Below are 21,236 nucleotides of genomic sequence, written 5' to 3'. Positions count from 1 at the left end.
TGAATGTACTACTACTTTTTGAGTCTCAGTTTAGCAAGTTGCGCTTTTAGGTAGGGTAGAAGTGTACACACATGTCCTCGCCTGGAGGACCACGTTGCAGCATGACTTTAGGAATTTTAGATGGTGAGAAAAAAAAAAAATCTTTCAGTATTTTTTGGCTAATTAATTTTTTCTTATTTTTGATTTATAGGACATACAGTCGTGGTCAAAAGTTTACATACACTTTTAAAGAACATAATGTCATTGCTGTCTTGAGTTTCCAATAATTTCTACAACTCTTATTTTTTTGTGATAGAGTGATTGGAGCACATACTTGTTGGTCACAAAAAACATTCATGAAATGTGGTTCTTTTATGAATTTACTATGGGTCTACTGAAAATGTGACCAAATCTGCTGGGTCAAAAGTATACATACAGCAATGTTAATATTTGGTTACGTGTCTCTTGGCAAGTTTCACTGCAATAAGGCGCTTTTGGTAGCCATCCACAAGCTTCTGGCAAGCTTCTGGTTGAATTTTTGACCACTCCTCTTGACAAAATTGGTGCTTCTGACATCACATGGACAAAGATAAGACCTTCTGGAGGAAAGTTATGTGGTCAGATGAAAGAAAAATTGAGCTGTTTGGCCACAATACCCAGCAATATGTTTGGAGGAGAAAAGGTGAGGCCTTTAATCCCAGGAACACCACACCTACCGTCAAGCATGGTGGTGGTGGTATTATGCTCTGGGCCTGTTTTGCTGCCAATGGAACTGGTGCTTTACAGAGAGTAAATGGGACAATGAAAAAGGAGGATTACCTCCAAATTCTTCAAGACAACCAAAAATCATCAGCCCGGAGGTTGGGTCTTGGGCGCAGTTGGGTGTTCCAACAGGACAATGACCCCAAACACACGTCAAAAGTGGTAAAGGAATTGCTAAATCAGGCTACAATTAAGGTTTTAGAATGGCCTTCTCAAAGTCCTGAATTAAACCCCCCTGAAGAAACAAGTCCATGTCAGAAAACCAACAAATTTAGCTGAACTGCACCAATTTTGTCAAGAGGAGTGGTCACAAATTCAACCAGAAGCTTGCCAGAAGCTTGTGGATGGCTACCAAAAGCGCCTTATTGCAGTGAAACTTGCCAAGGGACATGTAACCAAATATTAACATTGCTGAGAAGAAGCAAATTAAATTAATTGAATTAAAGAAAGAAATCATGCTCGTTAGCTGGTAGCTCAGAGCAGTGCTAAGGTTAGCATTGGGTGGAATATAATTGCAGTAATGATGATAACGCACACTTCTCAAAGGAAATTAAAGGGTCTGCATAGCACTGTAAAAGCCTCCAAGTTTGGACAACAGTTTCATGGAAAGGATCCAGTTGTTTCACCAATCATGGTGTAGGTACACACAAAGACCCTCTTCACTACTCTTGATGACTTCTCTGATTTTGTCGTGTTGGTGCCTAATGTGGCCTGCTTGCTTGATAGCTACGTCATGTATTAGTTGATGCAGCCAGCTTTCGGTGATGATTATTAAGCAGCATTTCCAGAAAAATTTATTCGAAACAGTAAGATTTATTTAATTTGTTTTGTGTATTATAAATCCGACTTTGGCCATTAAGATACTTGGTGGCAATGGTTTGTGTGGATTTTTGTATAGCCTTGCCTGCATTCATGTTGTTACTTCATAAAGCTGTTGTTTGTAGTATGTACTATTGTACTGTTTTCCATGATAAAATTGTGGTGTTATTGGGGGTCCGGAAACAACTTAATCACATTTCAATTATTTTCCAATGAGAAACCAACTCTGTCACCAAACCAAATAAACTCTTTAACCAAGTGTCCACTATATATTCAATTTCATTTTTAATATTCTTGATTCATAGGAAATGTTTATTTACTTAGTTTTATTTTATATTGCATTGATCATGTCTGGCTTTGATTAAGAGAAACATTTACAAAATAATGAAGCTATCGCCAGTCTATCCAACCCACATTAATTATCCGTTTTTTTAAATTGTACAGTACTTTGGTCCCCTGTGGTTATTTTTACAGTGCTTTACAAATAAAGTTTGATTGGATTGAATTGGATTAACAAATTGCTCATATTATTGTTTTCTGCGTTGATCTTGTTATCTCAGTTATTTGTTTCCATTTATGTCTTATTCAGGCTTGTTTTTTTGACTTTGCACACCTACTTAATGACCAAATAACCCAAAACTAATTTTGACAGGCTGGGATTGACTTTAGTCATTGTTGGTTTGGCATCACCTTTGTGTACTTTTAATACATCCATATTGTTTAAGGCCCTACATTATAATAACTTTCAGAAAATAATGTGTTCATACATCTATAAGTCTTTTTATTTCCCTTCTTGATCAAATCCTGCAAATTTCCATCATTTGTCTTGTGAAGTTTCCCACTCTTTAAGGCCTCATCTAGTCCAGTCTGCGACCACCAGATGACCCCAAATCCTGAGTACTAATCCAGGATTAGCGAGTCTTGGTTTGAAGTTAGAACAGCACCATACTGACAAAACGGGGGACTTAGTTCCCCACTTTCACTGGTACAAACTAATAAAAACATATTGCAACACTCAAATAGAAATACATACCACTGCTCAAATGAGGTTGGACTAGGTCTTATAGTACGGTACATTCAAGAGCAATGTAAACTAAATATAGTATATTTTGCAAAGAAAATACTCCACCCCTTTACTAAAAAGAGTTTTGGCTGAAATGCTATATCAACTGTGGTCATCACATTTTCAGTGTAGTCATTATGTATTTTGTGCCAAGCCCATAACCACTACTAACAGCAACCAAATGTGAGGCAGTGTGTGCATAGATCAGTTTACAGTCTTTCAAGAGTTTCCTCCAGGAACAACAGAAATGGTACTTTTGATTTCAAAACATATTTTTTTCCACAAAACAAGCCATTCTTGTTTATGGAAATTTCACAGTTTTCTATTGTAGTCCTCTATAATAAAAGACACATAATCGTCATCCCTTCAAAAATAATGACGTATAATAATTGAGACATTTGTCACAACGTCCTTGCATTTCATACTTACTCAGGGCCAGCTCAAAAATAAGGTAACTTTTTAACTAGTGAACAGCAATTTAGCAGATTAAAATCATAGGTATAAAACAATATTTAACAGTTCACAACTAACTTTCTACTGAGCCTATTCACTACTGACAATGACAATGAACTGAACTCACTTGGCACAAAGCTTGTGTTAATGCTGTTCAAATATAATGTTTCACATTTAGTTCACTGTAGTTAAATTCCTGACTGCTAAATCTGCTGGTGCATGAACATGCCCTGTTTTGTTTAGTGATATTGAAAAATAAAGCTTTAAAATCATTTTAAAGTTTATTAGTTTAAATGTGTAATACGCTCGATAAAATACAGTGTAACTACACGAAGACAGGATAAAATACCATTTGTGTAATATATTAAAATTAATAAGACAGTTGTTTCTCCTGTCATTGGTGGGGTGGTTCCCTGACCTCCATTGAAGGTCAAGTCAATTGTATTTATGTTTAATATATATTTTTTAATGTTTAATATTGTGCCAGATCACGACAGAAGTGATGTCTGTATATTTTAGCTAATGTATTTATATGAATGTGAACTTGAGTTTTGGTCATTGATTTCTTTGTTGAGATGATGTCTAACCCAAAATCTTCTGACACCACATGTAATGCGGTCATATCATGTTCAGTGTTTCCCACAGTTCTGCAATTTATTTGTGGCGGTGCGGATGGGGCAAAATTACATAAATGTGAAATTTGCATAATAGGCCATGATGCATTTTCAAAAAGTGAAAAACAAAACAAATGTGTTTGAACTACAAATTACCTTTCTACTGACACTTATTTTTGTCTTATTTTTAACATGTATGAAATTGTGTTTTAATATGGTCCTAGAAGTACCTTTTCAACTTGCAGTTTCTAAGGTAAGCTGTTACCAATTATCTATTTTTCCAGTACAAACAATTAAATATAAACTGGCTGCTGACTGAGAATGGGCTCTCAGCCAATCACAGATAACTTGACAGATCCTTGTGATTGGCACAGCAGCAATAGGGACGGGGCTGCTTCTTTGGAGAGACAGGTGAATAAACCAGTGCCCTGCTTCAAAGAGCTGCTGTGTGTCACCAAATGTGTGCATTGCTGACTTCTACCTCCAATATCTGTTCACTACAGGGTGTTGGGTCAATGTTAATGTGTATTTAAAGATATTTAATTGCAGTTGTGATAAAAATAAATATATTTTAAAAAGGTGTTAACTAAATATTTCACTACACCTCTTCAGTGCCTCTATGGACCCACCGTAATTATCCCGCCTGTTCCATCTTTTTATTTTTATTCTCTGGCAGACGAGGTTATGCATTTAGGAGCAAGGGCGAACACTTGGCACCAAATCTATTTGTGATGATCCAAATTACGTGTGATGTGCCGCCACAAAAAAATTAATGAATGGAAAAAACTGACATTAATGATAGACATGTTATTTATGCTTACATTCCAATTGAGACAAATTTCACTAACCTAATTCTCTTTTCTCTGCTGATGTTGAGGGTTCCTTCCTTATTTTTCGTTCCACACAAGAGAAACTGGTGTTTCCTGATGCTGTCTCATTCTTTCTGTTCCTACACTCCCGCAAGTTAGTGCGAGTGAAAGCGGAGGCGAACAAGTTTGTAAGATTTGGAGAATCATGGGCTCGAGGTTCCAAATCTTCCGTGGGAGTGAGAGGCTCCTCGTCCTCACTGTCCGAACAAGTAGGCAGTTCTTGAGCCCGTCCATCTGAGAAGGGGCCCTGACTGGGCAATACATGACGACGTGAAAGCTTCGAGTAATCGGTCTCAGAGTTACCTATTCTCAACCAGGACTCTGCAGAGTGTTGGCTTTTAGAGCTGTTCCCCAGAGCTAGTCTGGAAGGCCCTAAACAGGATATTGAGCTTTCTTTGCGCTTATACCTATCTGCAGAAGAAGAGGATGAAGAAGATGGAGAATTTGCTAAGGCAGCACCCGCTTGCTTGGTGACATTGTTGCTGGAGGGTCCCCGTCCAAAGCGGCATTGTTGCAAAGACTCTGCCATTCCCAAGCTACCAAGTCGCTCTCCTTTTCCTAATGTTCTACTGTCGGACAAACCTGTCCCTGCCCTACTCCCCGATCCGCCTAATACTTCTTCTTCCTCTCCGTCATCGTCAGCACATCGCTCTCTGTGTTTGTGTCTGTGTTTGTGTTTATGGTGCCAGTTGAAAGACAGCTCAGAAGACATGGGTGGGTAAAGGACAGGGGATCTTCCTCCCCCCAAGTAGTCCTGTCTAAGTAGCTTGTGTTTTTTCTTGTGGAATTTGGAAGGGTTTAGCAGAAGATGAGAGGGGTGGTGATGATGCATGTAAGGGGTGGGGGGAGGAGGAGGGAAAGTGGGTGAATGAGGGGAGTGGTGAGATTGGGCCGTGTGGGGAGACTGATGGTGTGGGTGAGGATATAGAGCACTAGCTGGAGGATAGCCCCTGTAGTAACCCAAACCCAGGGGTCCAGAGGAGTAAGGAACACTGTACGATGGATGGTAGAAGCCCCCACTGGACAGTGGGAATCCAAGCCCTGGTACAAAAGCAACCTCAGACATGGAATCTCTGGGTTTAGGTGGCCGCCCACGTTTCTTTTTCATGTCTGGTTTGCGAACATAGTGCATTGGATCACAAGAGTATGCAGGATGGGAATAGAAGCTGCCAAAGTTAACCCTGAATATTGTGGGCAGAAGATCTCTGTGGATATAATGATGTGGTGGAGGGCCACTGGTACCACTTAAGCCACTAGCACGGTTGACCACTCCTGGCATTCGCTTTGCTCCTGTTGCCATTGCAATGCCACTGCTAAGGCGGTGCCCTGTGGTACGGTGCGCTATTCGAATTTCACTCATTCCTATGACAATTTCGTCTAGTTCAGCAAGAAAGTTGGGGTCTATCCGTCGAGAACGGAGCTGTAGATATTTCTTCTTGCGTTTTCTTTTCTGTCTTTTAAGCTTCTCATAGCCTGGGCACCCATGGTTACGTCGTTTACACTTATGTTTATGTTTTTCCTTGTGTCCCATTAAGGAGGCAGAGGGAGCTGCAGGGTGAGGTCTCAGTGGATCTGGCGATAACCTTGATGCATGTGGTGATGGAGAAGGCGAGGGATGTTCCACAAGTACAGCAGAGTGACGCCGACGGCCTCTTGAATTAAGTCCGATTGTTGGACCCACAGCAGAGCCAATAACACCTGGTATTAATAACCCACCACCTATCCCAGCTGCCATCCCCATTCCACCTAATCCCCCAGCTCCACCAGCTTTCTCACCACGGTCAGAGGTACTGTTGTTGTCTGTTCCGATACCACTATCACTGGGTACTGTTTCTTCACTGTGTGATTCACTAACTGGAGATGGAGTAGCTTCTTTCAGTTCACTGAGTGGGGCAGGGGATGTCGGATGAAGCGGCCGAGGTGGAGATAGCTTGTGATAGTTGTAGTGCTGCCTATAGTGGTGGTGGTGTCCACGGAAAGACGACTTTTTCTGAGAGGCTGATGTGGCTATAGATAAGGATGAGCCAAGCACTGGATTGCGAAGATTTGGGGCTGAAAAAGTTGGTGGAGGGAAAGTGAACGTGCTATGACTATGAGTGCTTGAATAGTGAGAGTGACCTGCAAAGTGCACGGATCCTGGCTCGACAAAGCTAGCATCACTAATAGGACTATGGCCTCCACTAGACTGGGAGAGAGAAGGGGAAGGAAACATTTCTGAGGAGGAAATCTGGTGGTGTTGCTGAGATTGATGGTGATGCAGAGGAGAAGTGGTAGTTGGGGACAGAAAGGTTTCTGCTGGTGCTGTTGAAGACGTGGCACACGCCGCTTTTGGTTTACGCCCTCTCCTCTTACCCATATATATTGTACCTTTTTTGCTAACATTAATTTGTGGTCCAAGTTTTCCCCCAAGAGAGGCAGCCAGGGAGGACAAAGATTGAGATCCAGTTTCTACAGATCCAACCACTGGGATCACTTTGGGGGGGTCTTCTTTTCTTGGCCCTAACAGAATCTGACTAAGAATACGTTTTCTTTTCACACTTTTCATCTTGTTGATCTTACCTATAATTGATTTCATTATAAGTTGACCATTTCCTTTGTTGTGATATCGCCTGTCTGCCGAGTCTGCTGCCTCAGGAGCCAATGTGGGAGGGTGACTCTCTTGGGGTAAGGTTGGTGGGAGCCGCTTGGGGCGTCCACGTTTTCGAAGCATAGGTTTAGGAGGGTTTAAGTCAACCTCTGGATGAAGAATAGGGGGATCTGGCTCTTCTTTGGACTTTAAAAAAGTAGAATAAACCTTGGATGTCACCAATTTGTTTGACGGACGCCCACAGCCTGGTGCATCAAGTGTTGGCATTTTTGACTTTGGCCTTCCCCTTTTTTTGGGCTGGGGTTGGAAAATATGGGACAGTGAACTTTCTGGGAGAATATTTATTTTGCCTTTATTTGAGTTAGGAGGTCTCCCCACAGGTCTCTTAACTGGTGTTTCCAAGATTGAGGATAAGGGCATGGTGGTATTGCTCTGGCCAAAGGGACTGTCATGGCCTGCTCTTTGATTATGTAATTTGTTCATAGCACGACCCCAACGGGGCTTCCTTCCTCTACGTTTTTTAAGGGGTTTACTATCCTGCTCTGTTGCTGAATCTATAGACGAATCTGGAGAATCATCCCGAAGAGGAGTTTGTGGGCTATCTTCACCATCTGGCTCAGGTGAAACAGATTCTATGGGCCTTACAGGTTCTGGAGGGCTGCTGATCCGACCAATACGAGTACTATCCCGGGTGGGACTACGCTTACATGGACTTAAGCTTATGTCTCTCTCAACTCGCATTGAATAACTGCAAGCCCCTTTGTCTTTCCCTTCTGGTTTTGGTGTTCCTGTTGAAGAGCAATAGGTCAACTCTCTGGAGCTGTCCCTTTCCTGTTCTCTTAGACTTGCAATATCTACCTCCGCTAAGACAGGGGTCTCTCGGGCATGGTCTGCTTGTGAGGCAGCAGGGTAGCCCCGGTGACTTGTCCTCTGCTCAGCTGTCGTGGTAAGGGAGGAGGACACAGGACAAGAGGGCAAATTTGTGGTAAGGGATGAGCAGAGTGTAGCACAAGTTTGTGGTTTCGGAATGCTACTATTTATGTTGTCATTGCTGCTGTCCTTCGCCAAAGATGGAAGTCTGTTACTCCCATAGCTGAGCGCAGCACTACTGCTGTTTCCACCGCTCATGATAATACTGCTGCTACTAGGTTTCCCAGTTCCATCTATGTCTTCCTTTCTTGTTGATGTTAAGGTGGGTGAGTCCTCCATACCACAGTCTTTGCTCCTAGAACCATAGGGCCGACCAGGTGGCCGTGACACTGGTAAAGGGGGAGAGAGATGAACCATTCTTGAATAGGTGTTTCGATTGGCCATAGCTCTATCCCGCTGCTTTGCAGTGGGAGTCATAAAACCTGAGCTTGAGAGGGGTGCAGCAGAGTCAGTTTTTGCAGGTTTGACAGGCTTTGGGGTCTTTGACGGTGGGCAAGTTGCTATGAGCTGAGCCAATTTTTCAGTTACTGTGGGGCCTCCCCAGCTTTGAATATCCTTGTCCTTGTCTCCTTGGCTTTCATTGCTGTAGGTGTATTGGGGTGGTTTAACACCGTCACAGCTAGATTCTTTTGATGCAGATGTCGGTGAGGAAGGTGATGATACCTGTTGATTGTATTGTAGAGTTGGTGTTTTTTTCCCCGAGGGATGAGGTTTGCTGTCTGTAAAAGGGCGATGAAGATTCAGGGGTCGCTCAGATGTGGCGGTAGCTACTTTAGTATCTGACTTCATGTCTGATAGAGAATCCATCTTTGGTGGACCCTGCAAAAACACATACAAAACACAATTCATTATTGTGCACTAACAGGTTGTAATTAAAATAGAAAGGCATTTAAATTATTACTAATAAATCATCATGTAATTACTGTAAGCTACAGTATAACGCTTATTCGTAAAAGTTTTGGGTGACATAAAATGGTTGACTGATTTCCAAGCACAAATAAAACTAGGGTGCGTCGAGGGGGGAGCTGTGCATATAATATAGCTAAAAAATGCTAGCCTTTAGCTTATAACCAGCTATTATATGTAAATTAGAAAGTAGTTTAATAATAGTTTAGAGAAAATAATACAACAGGAAATGAGGCAAGATGTTACCATATACGTCAGCATATTATAATTGATATGCCAAATAGTATATTGTGATGTACATCATTATTGCAGGAGGCTGCAATACATATCATGTTACAAATGTTAGACCATATCACCCATCACTAGAGAAGGACGGTGCTAAAAAAAAAATAAGCGGCTGATAGTCATAGAATTAGAGAACATTTTTTTGAAAAACATGACATGTCAAGACTTGGCAACAAAGTAAGAATCTGCACCATGCTAAAAGAGTCAATATAAGACTATGATTACAGCAGTCAAGGATGTTAAAATAATTTCTTAACGACAGCCATCAATGTCCATGAAACTATGGAGAAGCTGCTGATGGTGTGGTTGATGGAGAAGCGGCTTACATATGGTACCGTAGATGTCCGCTCCCTCAAGGTAAATGTTTCTTAAGAAAACTAGGGTAGTACATTTGTTTTTAGTACATGACATTGTGTTGTTAAGACAGTATGTGTTATCAAGAAATTAATGTTTCTTATTAAAAAGCATGTTACATGCTAAAGTTGTGGTGTGCTTTGAGAGCCCAGAACAGTTTAATGGAAATTAAATTAATTTCAATGGGAAAAATTAGTTGTATAGATTTTTAGATACAGCTGTGTCACAGCTCTTTTTTTCAGCTTCTTATATACATGTATATATATAAATATATATATATATAAATATATATATATATATATATGTATGTATGAATATATATATATATATATATATATATATATATATATATATATATATATATATATATATAAGGATGGGGTGACCACTTGACATTCACTCATCTCCCATGAAAGAAATGCTTAAAAAACAACAGTTGTTTCCTTGCATTACTTTACTAACCAGCCACTACTAGAATGCATTAATGCGTTACTAAATGTGTTGTTTAGAAGTAATAAGCGTGCATCAAGCCCTTTCTTTGCAGGTCAATCACACTTATCAGGGTCAGACTGGGGACAAGGAGTAAGAGCTGTGGAGGTCATCCAGAGGTGGGGGATGGGGACAAAAGGGAAAAGGAGTGACATACAAATTAGAGAGCAGATTACCAGATCCCAGGGTAAAGAAAACATGCTCACATACAACACTTAAGAATGAGTGCATCACTCTTATCATGCAATGGTATGATAATCTAAAATAATACAATAAACCTTCAGAGTCAAACGGCTTAAGGACCATTAAGACATGCCGTAAATATTAAAGTAAATTAAACTGAAATTAAGTGTGACTTTTTTTTTTTTTTTTTTTTTTTTTTTTTTAACAATTTGGGTTTCTATTGCTTGTATTCAGTCACGTGACTTCTTACCGGAAATGAAAAACAGTGGTGGTCAACCAAGCCAAGATGGCTGTTGTACAGCAAGCAGCGCGCAAATTCTCTGAGTACGCAAGGGGCCTAGATCTTCCTGCAAAAAGCAGATACGGGCAAAACTAGCCAGACTAAGTGTGAAGTTAGCCTAATTGTTTTCCATTATGTTTTCATTCATTCTTGAATCAAACTACTAAATGTGTTGGCCATCCACTTCCTTTTCCTACTTACTCGTTTTCCTGGTACACCCCCATTCACTTGAGGAGGTGCCGGAGAAGCTGTGCTGATAGCTGGAAGTCCAGGAGAAGGCAGCGTTGAGACTTTAGAAGATGCATTTGATGAGGATGGTGGGACTGGTTTGTTGACAGTCGGACTCTTTTCCCTCTCTTTCTCCCTGACACGAGACGGACTTTGGCTTTGGACGCCTGGTCGATCAGGTGTATTTCCTGCACGATTTGCTCGAGCACCAGCTCCTCCCCGCCCTGAATTCCTCATTGTGGCCCTGAAGGCTGGTCTGCATACATAATTCTCCAAAATCTTTGGAGGTTTCTTCATGCGTTTTGCTTGAAGGCCAATCTTTAGTTTGACATTGCCCTCAGATAGGCTACTCTCTTTGATGGAAAACTGTGACTGGTCACCGCCAGTACTTCCGGGCGCACCTGCGCCTGTGCCATCAGAGGCAATGGAAGCCTCTTTCTCCCTGTCCCGCTTCTTGTCATCCTCCTCTTCCATCTTTCCAACCCCTCCCTCTTTCTCCCGCTCCCCAGAGGGAACACCTGAGAGAAGAGGTGGTGTGGCAGTTCTCCCCTGAATCTTCTGCTCCATCAAAACCTTTAGGTTTGCCAGGTAGGGAATGTTTATCCCAGGAAGAATATAGGATAGGGAGTGGGGGAGGGATGAGGGAAAAGGGAGGGGGAGGGGAAGACAAGGAAGACGCTCTTCTGACTTTGCGAGGGTTTCTATCCTTTCCGTCTATCCGTCCCTCTTTCTCCGTCCTTTAACTGTTGAAGAAGAGAAAGGTGCAAGGGTGGAGAAAATGGAAGAAATGGGAGAAAAAGATCAATTGTCATTAATAATGACGACCAAACAGAGGGACAACCATTATTATCACATGTTTGGTTACAGGCTGTGCTACTTTCTAATATTGTGTCATGTATTAACGCTGATGGATAATATTAAAGTTAAAAGGTAAAGCACTAATGATTGTCACACACACACTAGGTGTGGTGAAATTAACCTCTGCATTTGACCCATCCCCTTGTTCACCCCCTGGGAGGTGAAGGGAGCAGTGGGCAGCAGCGGTGGCCGCGCCCGGGAATCATTTTTGGTGATTTAATCCCCAATTCCAACCCTTGATGCGGAGTGCCAAGCAGGGAGGCAATGGGTACCATTTTTATAGTCTTTGGTATGACTCGGCCAGGGTTTGAACTCACGACCTACCGATCTCAGGGCGGACACTCTAACCACATACATCCGATTTAAGTTCAGAAGAAGTGCAACCTTTAGCTGAGTGGTTTCCAATAGGCACCCCGGGAGGGCACGGCCTGACAAGTTTGGTAGGGAACGACGATATAGAAAAAAATCCAAACACGCGAAGAGAAAAAAACAATGCACTCCGTCTCGTGCAGCAAGAAAAAGTTTTATCAAAATTATACCTCAAGTATAATTAACATCTGCGAGGTTAAAGTCGGACATGTTAAAACAGCATTTAGAAATTACAAGTGCTGTGAAAAGATTTTTTTTAAATCAGATTATCACACTTTTGAATTTTGATTACTGTAAATCCCAGACTATAAATTGTTAAATTTTTCCCACACTTTGAACACTGCGGCTTATAAAACGGAGCCGCTAATCTGTGGATTTTTCTTAGCTGACAGCAATAATGGACTTTTTTTTTTTTTTTTTTTAAACTAGCAAAAACACTGTCAGTGTGTTTTGTTCTTAGTGCTATGGCGCCATGTTTTGGACAAATTTGCTCACTAGTGTCCTTCCATTTATTGGTAGTGCTATTTATTTTTTTTCAACCAATGTGTTGTTCAGTGTTTTAGTCTCCTAGTATGACTAAAAACTGTTTATACTTACTAAATTGTACTATAGGTGATGTCTGTAGGACTGTTTTCATGCATATTTGTATGGGTTATCTTAATCTAATCACGCTAGCATCGTTAGCATTAGCAATATGCTAACATGTTTGTGTTAGTATTATTAAGTTACAAAAGCATTCTTTTTGTATTGTTTCAGTTTCACAAATTCCTTCTAAATTCACCAAAGTGTCATTGTAGAGTTATTGAGTCTGTTTAGCTGATCGGAAAGCTAACTTCTGCAGCTCGTGGGTCCTTGACGATGACTTCTGTTTTGTTTGATCCGCCGTTTCACTGCCGTGTTCCAGGCTCCGTTGGAAAACAATTAAGGTATGTAAATAAACATTTACAGAATCTTACTGTGTAAATGACTCATGTCGCAACATATATATCTGTGGCTAATATATGGAAAATACTTTTTTCTTCTACATTTTTGTGGGTGCAACTTATATCCCGGTGTGCTCTATAGTCCGGAAAATACAATTATTATAATTTTGCTTTTTTCGTTATGTTACTACCGTAATCAGTTTGGAGCACAGGTCACTATGATTTCTACGATAACAGAATGGCAGACAATCACAGAACTGGCCAATGATCTACTATTAAACACGATATGTCACGGACATTGACGTAATTTGACTGAAATGCTATCATTGCGAGGAGCCACCCCAAAAGCGAGGCGTGGCAAAAAAGGGGAACCACTGGTTTGGCTGAAAGACCATCAGCATAAAATCTGAACCTTCTTTTCTTAAGCGCTCATCAATTCCCCCCCATCAATATTTTCCTCCTCTTGCTGGTATACTTTTTGCACCCAAGATCTTCCGTAGCTTGCGCCCTCTCCGTCGTTCCAAACAAATGTCAGCGGTTTGAATTTACCCTAAGAGGCGTGGAATAAGTGAATGCACGCTGAAAAGTTTGTTTAAAAACGGCAACAGCATACAAACTTACTCCAGCATCATCCAGCCGAGTGGGAGAAATGTAACCAATTTCAAGGCGAACAACACCGCAACAACAAATAAGCAAACTCTCTCTAAAAAGCAGGATACTGTGGTGGAATTGTTGACTCAAGGTAACATGTATGATAAGAAAGGAGCATAATTAAGAACAATCCCTAAAACGGTCGCTCTAAAATGACCATATTACCAACTTTTCTTACATGTTGGGGCCTGCTGTTGTGTATTTGAGATCTGCATAAGTCCAAAAAATTGGAACTTAAACAATGGAAGCATGGCGGAGATATTTATAAAATTATCTTGCCTTCCTTCCTACTTCCACCAAACTAGCCGTTTGGAATTTGCCACAACTGTGACGTTTTGTTCAAGTGTGACAGATTATCCACATATGTACCCAGAGTACTTCCCGCCATTGTAGTCCCCGGTCTAGTCAATAAGCTCCTTTTTTCCGCTTTTCTCCTGTTGTGGGGCAGACTGGGTCGTGCATGGACATGCATCCTATGCTGTTGCTATTTCTAATACAAAGTAGCTTATAGTTTGAACCTATATCTGTCAGTAGGCCCGCTATGGAAGCGCTGAAAAGCTACAACAAAGTGGTCATGCAGAAGACGCATTCTGAAGACGGTCAGAAAGCAGCTTGCAAACAGTTTGTAAAACATAATACACGCATCATTTTGACCAAACAACCACAATTACATGTTATGTAGACCAGAAGAAATTGTTTTAAATGTAGAAAAAAATCAAATAATTACCCTTTTAAGAAGTGGTGCCAATACAGTGGTGAACCCTGCATGTATCCACTTACTAAAAACTATATAGCCCTCTCAATGTTGGACTTTATTATTTATTTGCATACAATGTACAAGGCTACATTTTTGTTTACAGAGGTATTTTATTCAAGACAGAAGTATTGCCTTCAAGAGGAAGTTTTTATTTCGTTAGTTGAAAATGATTCCGCACAAAGTGCAATTTATATTTCGAAAAAGAGTAGGATGCAGAGCCATTTCAAACTACTAGCTTTTGATCAAATAAAAACAAAACTTGTTTTGAATTATCTGTGCCGTTTTCATTTATTGGTTTTCTTAAAAGGTAAGGGGGAAAGAATACAAAAATCCATTCATTTTCTACCGCTTGTCCCTCTCGGTCTCGCGGGGGTGGCTGGAGCCTATCCCAGCTGCATTCGGGCGGGGTATACCCTGTTCAAGTCGCCATCTTATCATAGGGCCAACACAGATAGACAACATTCACACTCACATTTACACACTAGGGCAGGCCTGGGCAATTATTTTGACTCGAGGGGCCAAATTTAGAGAAAAAATGTGTCTGGGGCCGGTAAATCTATTTTTAGGAACACTAATACAAAACCTCACAATAATGTCTGATCGAATGCTAAAAATGTTATGACAGACCGCCTTAAAAAACGGAATGGAATTAAAACAGTTTTTACTGTTTTAATGAGACACCCAGAATGTACATGAAAATAAAGAATGTGGGGTTTACAATATTAACTATGAACGATAAAAAACTGAATATTGACAACATATGAATGTCACATCCCCTCTCAATCGACATATTTTACAATCAAGCAAAACGCAACAAAAATGCAACAAACACAGCGAAATATGAACGCAAAGGGTAAAAAAAAAAACTACCTACAATCTGATACATCACTAAGCTTTAGAACTTTGTTGTAAAAATCTCCTTCCACGTCTGTCCCTGACACCTGCATTTCAGGCTGGCTGCTCTGGAAACACTCTGTGGAAACGCTCCCCACCCACACTGCTTGGTGCCTCGTCTGAGCTGCTGTGACTTAAATGACCATAGTAACTAGTATATCATGCAAATGTGCAGATTCCAACCATTCAAATACTTTGTATAGTTCAAGACTTACGGTCATTTGAAAACATCACTGCACATCATAATGGCAGCTACAGTTTCCATCTTAAAGACCTACAAAAATGATTTGGGAATGTCCGGCGGGCCAGATTGCAAAGCTTAATGGGCCACATGCGGCCCCCGGGCCTTAATTTGCCCAGGTCTGCACGAGGGCCAATTTATTGTTGCCAATCAACCTATCCCCAGGTGCATGTCTTTGAAGGTGGGAGGAAGGTGGGATGAAGCTGGAGTACACACAGTCACGAGGAGAACATGCAAACTCCACACAGAAAGACCCCGAGCCCAAGGATCGAAACCAGGACCTTCTTATTGTGAGGCACACGCACTAACCCCTGGTCCACAGTGCTGCCCAAAATCTCATTTGTGAAATATTTTTAGGCCATATCGCCCTGACCAACTGTAAACCTCAATGAAGTGTTATAATCTTAATTACAAAAAACACCTGACATTCAGTTGTCTGACAGGCAGCTAAAAAGACAGGCATATCAATCAATCAATCAAAGTTTATTTATATAGCCCTTAATCCCAAATGTCTCAGAGGGCTCCACAAGCCACAATGACATCCTCGGCTCAGATCCCACATCGGGGTAAGAAAAAATTCAACCCAATGGGAACAACGAGAAACCTTGGAAGGGACCGCAAATGTGGTGACCGGTGCAATGGATGCCGAGTGGATACCGTTAATAATGTTGCTTCTATCCCATGCGTATGGAGTAGGAATGCACACAAAAAATTAACTGACATTGTGGTGAGTATTTTTTTAATTTTGATTGTATTCAACAGCATCTTATGCTGTCAGAAGAATCTGTACAGATCTGATGCCTGGTCAATTGGGACTGTGACTACTTAATGATTAAATAGATTTTATATCACGAATATGTTTTTCACAGAATGGGCAGGAACGCAACAGACCTCTGTAATATATTGTCTGTTCAGTAGACTAATTTTCATCAATTGCAAATAGATTTCACTTATCGTAAAAGTTGTATTTGTTATTTCATTAATGTTGAAATTATAGATGTTTCGATCAAAATTTTTAGTCTCCTATCTAATCAGATTATTTGGCCTCAGGTCGCATCCAATTTCGAGTCCGATCTGATACTCTCACAATCAATAATAGAACTAAAAATGTGTTTAAAGTAAGTAGGGATGTAACGATAAACAGTAATAATGATAACCACGTTAAAACTCCCGACACTTAGCATTATCGGAAGACCATGATTGATAACTGTACTTTTATAAACAACATTGACGTATTTTCCCATTAAGAAGTGACATGTCCTAATCTACACTTGTTTTAACAAAGTGCTGTCAGAGCAACTACCGGTAAGTTATTCAATTGTCCACATTGAGCTGTACTCTCTTAAAACAGAGTAATGTGTTCTATACTAAACGAGATGGAGGTATTTTTACGATGCGCAAAACAGATAAAATATTAAGACTAAAACACTATCAGTGAAGCATAATAAACACAAAACATGTTCTAACAGTGTGTCTATTTAATTTAGTTTTGCTGTTTTAAAAAATAAAAAATAACGTGATCAATTCGGTGTGTGTTTAAGTACTTATTGTCAAATTCAACAATACTGCGATAATGATAGCTGTGATAATTTTGGTCACGATATCATTAATTACATTTTCATATCGTTACATCCCTAAGAGTAAGTAACTAAAAAAACACAATTACACATTTTTATCAATCGTATCCAATTCAATTTAGAATTTGCTACTATTGTTGCAAATCAGATATTGAATGCTTAGAAGATAAAGGCAAATATCCCGGTCCAAACCCATTATCGGGTTTGGGGCATCTCTAGTTGAAATGGTATTTAATATGTTCCCTACAGTATTGATAAAAGTTATATAGTGGTAAAGTTTAGCCCTTGAAAACACACACAAACACACATACTGTATATTTACAGTACATATATATATATTTACGAATACATATATGCATACATATATATACATATACATATATGCATACATATACAGTATATATACAGATATATACACATATATATATATACACACATATACATTTATATATATATATATATATATATATATATATATATATATATATATATATACACATATATACACATATATACACATATATATACACATATATATATATATATATATATATAGCAGATGACATGGCACCTCAAACCATCACTGATGGTGGAAACTTTACACTAGACTTTGTTGCTACTTCAAATCATCAAAATTAAATGAAATAAACATTTGAATGCATCAGTCTGTGTGCAATGAATAAATATAATGTACAAGTTACACCTTTTGAATGCAATTACTGAAATAAATCAAGTTTTTCAAAATATTCTAATTTACTGGCTTTTACCTGTATATATATATATACACACACATACAGTATATATATATATATATATATATATATATATATATATATATATATACATATATATACACACATATACATATATATACACACATATATATATACATATATATATACATATACATATACATATTAAGGCTGAAACGACGCGTCGACGTAGTCGACGTCATCGGTTACGTAAATACGTCGACGTCGTTTTTGTGCGTCGACGCGTCGCATATTTACGTCACACTACTGTCATGGCGGAGCGCAAAGCAGACGATGCGAGCGAGGAGAAAAAAGCACGCCAAAAGTGTGGGAGTATTTCAATAAACGGCCTAATAATGTTGTTGTATGCACACTGTGTCGAGCGGAAATGGCCTATCATAGCAGCACAACGGCTATGAACGAACATTTGAAAAGAAAACACCCGACAGCGTTCTTGCCATCAACATCAACTAGTCAATCGTCCGCGTGAGTATACGTTGTCATCATTACACAAAAACATGGATGTGTCATTTGTATCTGCGTTGTAAATTCATAAACTAAAACACTGTTTCGCTCTCAGAGGCGCGTTTGGCGTGCCTGTTCAGTGTTTACAAAGACGCGCTCCTCTTTAACGCTGTGGAGAGGCGGGGCCGGCGTGCGAGCGGCGAGGCGGGGCGCGCCGGGAGCGACGCTGCAATCGCGCACCTGGGCACGATCATCCAATCTCCTCTCGCTGAAGAAAAGCGGAGCAGCAGAGAGAGAGGGAAGAGAGACTGGAAGGAGCCAAAGTGAAGCTGACGTGGAGCGAGAGAGGAGGAGTATGGCGTCACATTAGTGCCAAAAATCCGAGCGCATAAAAACTGTTATCGCGCGCTGATTCTCCACTTCGTGCGTGCGTGGTGCCTTTCTGCGCGCGCGCGACGCCTTTCTGCGCGCTCTCTGTGTGTACTCCTGGCATCTCTCCTCGCGCTGTCATGTTTCTTTTTGGCACTTTGGGGGCGGGTATGCTTAGACGGCCCCTCCTTTCTGATTGGTCAGGCGAAAAACGCTGAAAAATGCTGAAAAATGCTCAGAGCCAATCAGAAGTATAGCAGGGCGGGTCATCGTCAATATGTATCAAGATTTACGGAGGAAAAAGTGGATAAAAAAATGTCGCGCGCTGATGAAGGTTATTTCATACCACATAAACACAATACAGGGTAATACAAACTGTGACCCAAATAAATAATAACACAACAAACACCATAATCACATCTTTCAGCCAGAACTGGTCCACCAGCAATAACATTATTTTATATTTTCACTTCTTCTTGAACATTTGTTTTCTAATTTATGGAATTTCTTTTAATTCAGCCATAAAATTAATGAAATAATCTTTGAATTTTGTTTTTAAAATGTTAAAAATAGCTTTTAATAATGTATTCTGAAACAGTTTAAAATAATCAGAGAACTGACTAACACTGACCCTACACAACTATGTTGCACAATTAAGTCTTTTTTTTTTTTTAAGCGAAAGAGGTAATTTCAACAGGTACAGCATCCTATGTCATATCTACATGTAATAAGATTTGTAACAAGGCAAACCGTTTGTAAATTGGTCGAAAATCGAGCAAGTTATGGTAATTTAATTAGTACATGTACCATTGACATCAATGTAATGATTGAGGCTAGATGTCCGAGGTAAGATGGCTACAACGTTGCTACACTGGAGAATGATTGGTCATATGAAAAATGCTCACAGCCAATTAGAAAGGAGGGGCCGTCTAAGCATACCCGCCCCCAAAGTGCCAAAAAGAAACATGACAGCGCGAGGAGAGATGCCAGGAGTACACAGAGAGCGCGCAGAAAGGCGTCGCGCGCGCGCGCGCGCAAAAAGGCACCACGCGCGCACAGAAAGGCATCGCGCGCGCGCAAAAGGCACCACGCGCGCGCAAAATGGTGTTGCGCGTGCGCACGAAGTGGAGAATTAGCGCGCGATAACAGTTTTTATGTGCTCGGATTTTTGGCACTAATGTGACGCCATAGAGGAGAGCCAGAGACAGAGGACGACGAGCGGGCGAGGAAGAGGAGCTGAAAAGCGAGGAAAGAAAGAGAAAAGAGTTGGAAGAGAAAAGACTTTGTGTAAAATTAAAAGATTGTAAACCTGGCAAAGCCGTCTGGCGTTCAGTCTGTCGGTCCTGAAAGAACCCCACGGCACAAGACGTGTCACAAACGCTAACGTTAATTAGTTGTGCAAATACCTTTTACAACATTAACAGTTACATATACTATGTACAAACGAACAATTAACTTTCACTTTAATCATACTATCATTGTTGTGTTATTAAGCAAAATAAGCAATACTTTTACTTTTGTTGAAATGTTTACACTGTACACTTTTTTGTATTGGATGTTTATCTTTATTTTTGCACATTTTAAAGCAAAATAAGCAATACTTTTACTTTTGAAATGCTTATACTATTGCAGAATATTAAGATTTGCACTGGATGTTTACTTTTATATTTGCACATGAAAAAGCAAATAAGATATTTTTAATTTTGTTAAATGTTAAAAGTTTTAAATGTGTACATTGTTACAGAATATTTTGTCATGTTGTTGTCAATGTTGACTGAGTGGCCATACCTTTTTTTTGTAAATAAAAGCCATGCCTTTTGAAAAAACTGGCCTACATTTATTTTTTCCTCTTCATTTTAAATAAAAAAAATAATCGGTAAAAGGAAAAATAATCTATAGATTAATCGAAAAAATAATCTATAGATTAACCGATTAATCGAAAAAATAATCTATAGATTAATCGATAGAAAAATAATCGTTAGCTGCAGCCCTAATACATATACATATATACATATTAGGGGTGTAACAGTACACAAAAACTTTGGTTCGGTACATACCTCGGTTTAGAGGTCACGGTTCGGTTCATTTTCGGTACAGTAAGAAAACAACAAAATATACATTTTTGGGTTATTTATTTACCAAATTTGCAAAATCTTCCACCAAAAATATTATTCTTAGTGGAATATTTGATGTGAAGTAATCGGAACCATGGATAGGTCAATAATTCATAATAACATTGATTTTGATTCAATATTATGTTTTGAGCAATGACAGTTTGAAAGAAAAAAAAAAAACAGCTTTGTTTTATTAGTCAACATTGCAACTTTTTCTAAATTACATTTAAGCTTTAAGCTTTTTTATTTCACTTTTGTTATGTTTTTGTTTATTTTAATAGTATTTTTAGAATGTGCCGTGGGCCTTTAAAACATTAGCTGTGGGCCGCAAATGGCCTCCGGGGCACACTTTTGACACCCCTGCTAAAGATAATAAAAAATTAAATCTGATAAATCTATGGATAAAAAGCAGAGCCTGGCGACGCATGCGCGTTTATCACAACTCTCTCACTCTCTCTGTCTCTG

General features: G+C 39.8%; 1 protein-coding gene across 2 annotated transcripts in view; it reads right to left on the bottom strand.

Annotated features, from left to right (window-relative positions):
* ash1l (ash1 (absent, small, or homeotic)-like (Drosophila)) overlaps window positions 1–21,236 on the bottom strand; it is an 85,061-nt gene that overhangs the window by 34,285 nt on the left and 29,540 nt on the right. For both annotated transcript variants that reach the window (XM_061982748.1, XM_061982747.2), the window contains exons 3-4: window positions 10,775–11,544; window positions 4,539–8,895 (exon numbers count right to left, since the gene is read on the bottom strand). In XM_061982748.1, the coding sequence (XP_061838732.1) occupies window positions 4,539–8,895; window positions 10,775–11,368 (4,951 nt within the window). In that variant the 5' untranslated portion in view covers window positions 11,369–11,544. The remainder of the gene's footprint in view (window positions 1–4,538; window positions 8,896–10,774; window positions 11,545–21,236) is intronic.

The sequence above is a fragment of the Nerophis lumbriciformis genome, linkage group LG21 (assembly GCF_033978685.3).
Source record: "Nerophis lumbriciformis linkage group LG21, RoL_Nlum_v2.1, whole genome shotgun sequence".
NCBI lineage: Eukaryota > Metazoa > Chordata > Actinopteri > Syngnathiformes > Syngnathidae > Nerophis > Nerophis lumbriciformis.
This window is presented reverse-complemented; position numbering and strand designations above follow the sequence as displayed.